At 38.8% G+C, this 6000-nt stretch overlaps 1 protein-coding gene across 2 annotated transcripts in view; it reads left to right on the forward strand.

The window, feature by feature from the left end:
- SLC12A2 (solute carrier family 12 member 2) overlaps window positions 1–5715 on the forward strand; it is a 228283-nt gene extending 222568 nt beyond the window's left edge. For both annotated transcript variants that reach the window (XM_063964250.1, XM_063964251.1), the window contains exons 27-28: window positions 289–356; window positions 4247–5715. In XM_063964250.1, coding sequence (XP_063820320.1) covers window positions 289–356; window positions 4247–4382 — 204 coding nt within the window. In that variant the 3' untranslated portion in view covers window positions 4383–5715. The remainder of the gene's footprint in view (window positions 1–288; window positions 357–4246) is intronic.
- Window positions 5716–6000: the final 285 nt, after the last annotated feature.

Here is a 6000-nt window from a genome sequence, read left to right on the forward strand (position 1 = left end):
AGGAGCACAATGAGCATTCTGCTAGTACTTTGCATGTTGGTTTTCTGATTAATACACATGGATACATACAGCTGGAGATAGTGCGGCATCATTTAAAATTGAGAATTGTACACTGCGGTAGCACAGTACATGTAACACCTGTTCAGTTGTGTTGTATGTTCAGCTATGTTTATGTGCTGTTATGTACCAGTGACCGTGACTCTGCAGTATGTAGCAATATGTTAAAGCACTTCCATCATCCATCCTCATGTACTTACCTGTTGTCTCTCATTCTCTGCTTTGCACTAGACTCACCGTCAGATCCGGTTAAATGAGCTGTTGAAAGAGCACTCAAGCACAGCCAATGTCATTGTCATGTAAGTTTACATCAGCATGTTATATGTGTTCTAAAAATGTATACAAGTGTATTATCTGCTATGTGGTGATACTACATTGATGGTGCTTTGAACAGTGGTGTAACAAGAGTGGGGCAAGACGTGCACATTTCCTGGGCATTAGTAAAAGGAAAGCGCAGGGGGCATGCCTTGTCTGGCATTTTGAGTTGATTGGCTGCACATCTGCTCTTCCTTCCAAACATTGACAAATACACACAGTGTGTGTCTGTGGTCACCCTACACCCCCTACATCATACTTGATTTTTTTAAACTTTCTTTTGAATCCGCATTTGCACAGCATCCTCCTCATGCTGACCACCAGTAGGACAGGTCTGCTGGGGAGGAGGTAGTAAATAACTTGGCCACTTAAGTTGATAAAAGTCTGCTGTTGGGATACAGGGTTATTGGAGCAGTCTGTTACTGGCTTCAGGTATTGAGAAACATTAAGCTGTTGGGGAAGAGGGGAAGGTAAGGTGTGACATATACAAACCATTTCTGAAAACTTTTAAGATAATATTTAAGTACCCCAAAAACAGTCACTTGGTACTACAGGTTGAGTCTGCCATATCTGAAATGTTATCCAGACTATAGGTCTACAGTCAATAGGTCTACCACTAATGGTAGACATGCATTAGGTTGGCAGGGTCAAAAGTTCGACATGTAAAAGGAAGACCCATAAGGTAAACACGAGTTTTTGCATTTATTTTTTTCAACATTTTTCATACTATACCATCCACTTGGACTACAACTGGGAATAGTAACCTAAAGCGTGCGAAGCGACGTGGTACACTAATGGGGCTTGTTTGTGGCAGAAAAGTGACATAACACCCTTAAAAAAAATTGTCTACTTTTTTGTCAGTGTTTTGACCCTGTCCATCTTTTGACGCATGTTGACCTTTCCTACTGTCTACCTGTTATATGTCGACCTTTTGACCCTGTCAACCTAATGCATGTCTACCATTAGTGGTAGACCTATTGACTTTAGACCTTTTTAGTGTAGATCTAATAATCCACACCCATCTGAAATGCTTGGGACCAAAAGTATTTGGATTTCGGATTTTTCTGTATATTCATTTGCAGTTTTAATAATTTTGAACATGAAATAAAGTTTGTGTACGTTGAACTAGCAGAGAGCAAATGTGTCACTAGCTCAGGCGTGGTCCTAAAATGTTTGAATATTTTAGATATCAGATTTTTGAATATGGGATTCATGACCTGTATTATATGTTGGTTCAGCAGTCAATGAATGTATTTAAAATGCATCATTATCGCCTGCTAACCCTCTCCCCATAGCCCTGACTAGATGCAGTGTATAAAAATCCCCTAAAACTTATACATGAAGATCTCTTGGTTCTCTTACGTTCTTACAAGTGTGACGGTCATTTTAGCTTTTTATCATTCGCTACTCCCTCTTTTACTAGTGTAAAAATTGTTTTGACTGTTTTGGAAGCTCCTGTAATGAGCCCAACTTTTATTTTCACACAGCAAATGCTTTAGAGATCTTCAGCTGTCAAAGTGCGGCACCCTAACCTGCACATGGGGTTACCACCATTGACCTCCTGTAAATCCCGGGACCACGCTTCCTTACTTGGTGTGTCCAATGTGTGTTTGAGCATCAATATAAGAATTTTGAAGAACAGCTTTCTTTATTTGCCCTGGGCACCCCTAGTTCCACCTGTGGCTTTGAAGCAGGTTGTTGGTGAGGACGTGGTCCTTTAGTGAATTCTTTACTTTGCTAATCTCACTTCAGATTTCTGTATGATGCAGTAAGAGAAAAGTGCAAACATCTAGTCACACTATATGAGTCTCAGCAAATGTTTGCTTCTACACCTCAGTAGCTCCTATTACTGAATATTTAATGAGAACACTTACCTTATGTCTGTTTCATGCTATTGCTCTGTGCCAGGTTCTAACATCTGTCGGCATACTTGCCAATGTATTATAATCATTACTCCAGACCCTTTGTAGTGGTGCCAGTTTATCTTAGCCCTATAAATGAGGATCAGCCTAGGTGAGCCTAGTACTACATATTCATCATGCCATACATGACTTACTTTTTTACCACCTACTGTTGTATTTTAGGTACCTAATTACAACTGTTTATAAAGTATTACTAAAGCTTAGAGAGTGAGCGGCATAATAATGTGCAGTAACACGTATTTAAAACCCAGAATTGTCCCTGAAAGTGAGATTGGGCAATTCCATCCTATCTTGCAATATGTAATAATGCTATTTACAGAGAAATTATGACCACACAAGATAGAGGATATATATATATATTGGGCAGCATTGATGTCAGAGATACATTTTTCCCAAATGATGGAGCTACTGTGTAACCGCAGATCCTATACAACAACTGGGATAACCAGGACTAATAGGCTCCCATGTCCTGTTATCACAAGAAACTGGAGATGGCTTGGTCCTATATATTGGTCCTATATCTTCCTTTCAGGACCAACTAATCTTAAAATGTAATTTATATAGTAGCTACTGAGAATGGTGTATATGCAGTGTTTTGCTATAGCTTTCAGACATTGGTGAATATGTACATTTTTCTAGAAAAACAAATTGTACACTAAAACTTTTACACTAGTTTTAATGTTGCAATATTTTATACTGCAAAAACGTGTGTTAAAGGAAGAAAATAAAAATAGGCTGTCTTCCAAGTCTTTGATCCCCACACTTATTTGTAGAACCACCTTTTCCTGGAATTTTTTGGATTTGTTCAGTAAAATTCGAGAATTGGCCAAGTGTCTGCATACATTTGCAATGTGCTGGCAGAGTTCCCATACCTGATTAGGATTAGACATGTTGGAGATTCTTCTCACATTTGTTGTGCAGTGGAATGCATTATTCTAGATCAGACATTTTCAGAAAAGCTGCAAATCTCAAACATCTTCAGTGAGATTACTGACAAGTCTGGGTGTGTGCTGCAGAATATCTACCTCTACAGTCACTTATTTATGTCTAATATCTTCTATTCTGCTAAACGCTGACATACAGTAGGTTGGCATGTAAGCATTGCGGCAGGCGGGGAGCATATTTACTTGGTTTGTAGACTGAGCTGCAGCCTTTTTCTACACAAACAGTTTGGTGTAGCTTTGTCCTATACTTTCATAGGGACATGTTTCACATCTTTCAGACACACTGCATATGGAAAGTGCTTTGCAAAAAAATAAAGTAAATAAAAAATAGAAAATATTTCTACGTGTGAAAATGACACCGCAGTAAGGACAGTCTGCCACACATTTACCTTCACTTTAAATGTCACATTTGGGAGGTCCTGGAGGGGTCGTCCATATGGTTGTGGGGGGAGGGGAGGGGGGAAATTATGTGAATGTCATGAATCATATCATTGTTGAAACCTGTGCCCACTGTATGGTGCCATGATCTGTGGCATCACGCAATGTGGAATCGGAGCATCAGTGAATCAATTCAATGGGAACTGTAAATAAAACCATGGGCAGCCCATTTCATTGTGGAATCGGTGAGGCTGTTCTAATGTCCCGGAGAACTTTGGAAATTTGTGAGTGTTCCAAACATTCCAGGTGAATAGGCAAGTATGGTCTCATGATTTAAGAAATGAATGAGGCTAAACAGAGTATTTGCGTTTTGGAAAAATGGAAAGTGGTGTTTTTTGTAGTTCATTAATGACTCCTTAGGGGGATACGTCTCAAGCTTTGAAGGGAGATTAAGTACCCACCAATCGGCTCCTAACTGTCATTGGACAGGCTGTGTTTGAGAAAGGACAGGCACTGACTGGTTGGTACTTTACCTCTCTACACTTGATCTATCTCTGTGGTTTGATACATTTCCCACTTTGTATTGTAGAAAAATCACCCTGACATTTGTTTCCTCTTTGTTACTGCTAGGAGCCTTCCAGTTGCAAGAAAAGGTGCAGTGTCCAGTGCACTTTACATGGCATGGATAGAGGCCCTTTCTAAGGATCTCCCACCCATATTACTTGTACGTGGAAATCACCAGAGCGTCCTCACATTCTACTCCTAAGTGCCGCAAGCCACAATGCCCTGAGGAAATGGTACTCCAGCAGCTGGAGCGCACGTATCGTCGCACTCTCTCCACCCCAGAACTTCTTTCATGATTCCAGAGACTCGATAGCACATGGAGAAAAGTAACTGTGTTTCCACGCTTGAGAAAATATTGCAGTCGTACTGCTTCTGTTACATTACCAGTGGATCTTGGCTTCATAAGGGAGATTCCTATGTATGGGACTCGGATACATGGAAGTTTATTTATCTGCTACTTGAAAAGCAGCAATAAAAGTGTGTTTGTTTTTATTTTGACCAGTGAAAGGATTCTAGATTTGTAAAAGCCTTTAGCCTTGAGGTGCCTTTTTGAAAATTAACCAAACTTCATCCATCCCCCCCCTTTTTTTATAAACTTGTATAGAATGTACAAAATATGCCTTTCAGCTAGGACTTCAGTTCCAAACCTTTAGCTTCTAGTTTCTTCCACATTTGACGATAACTTATGCTGCTTTTTCCGTCTTCCATCAAGCATAAACATTGTTATTTTGTATTATTTTTGTTTAGTGTGTGCTAGAAAAATTCACAGGGTTTTAATAAGACCGCTGTTACAATAAAACAGAACCAAGTGACCACATTGGTGTATTTGAACAACTGAAAAGGTTATTTTTTATTTATCTTTCAACCCCAATATGCATGTACAGTGTGGATATGAAGGGATGACAGCTTTTTATTTTCTACCGAAACATTGGTAGAACACTGCCTTCATACAATAAACAATTGCCACCAATCTCTATTGGGTCATTTAATTAATGAGGTAAAGAGTTCTTTCACAGCTAAGCACAAATTATTTCATCCCACTGGCTGCAGATGAGGTGTATAGTGTCTTCTTTCTAGAAGTTCATTCATAATAAGTTGATGGCTTTGTCTTGTGGTTTCAAGTAAATCAGTTAATTACAGTTTGCAATCCACTATGTGTGAGAAACAGAATAGCTTACATTACGGATGTTACTATATAAAAACTCAGGTTTGCTCAATTAGCGCATTCAGTTGATAAACTACATTTGTTACCACAACTACATTTGTTACATACACAAATTGGTGGCAGCCATTTTGTTAGGAATTAGTGATGTCAGTTGTTCCTAGTTAAAGATTGGTTCCTTTCACAAAATGGCTGTCTCCACATGTATTGTAAATTATGGCTTCATGACTAAATGTTTATATTGTTATACTCTGGGGTTTGTTTTTTCTTTATTAGAAATACAAGAGTGCAAGTTTAGCATTTTCTGTTTGTCGTTTTGCTATTGTCAGCATAGAGTAATTCCTGCAATAAAGAGACAGAATGAGTTTTCAAACTAGCAGTTTCAGAGACATCCTTTTTATTGCAGAGTTGTCCATGTTATTCACTCAGATGTTCACAGTTAATGCCAGAATCTTGTAATGTAATTCATTACATCAAAAATGGAATAACATATTTTGAAAGACAAATGAACCCCATGAATTGAGGGGCTTCCTGATGGAAGATGCCTAAGTCTATCTGTGATCATTACAATATTGATTTAATACAATAAGATCTTGTTTCCCTTAGGTGAATACTACTGCCCCTGCATCAATAACAACAGGAGGGGGGGAAAGATTGG

Source organism: Pseudophryne corroboree, chromosome 1 (assembly GCF_028390025.1).
Source record: "Pseudophryne corroboree isolate aPseCor3 chromosome 1, aPseCor3.hap2, whole genome shotgun sequence".
Taxonomy (NCBI): Eukaryota; Metazoa; Chordata; class Amphibia; order Anura; family Myobatrachidae; genus Pseudophryne; species Pseudophryne corroboree.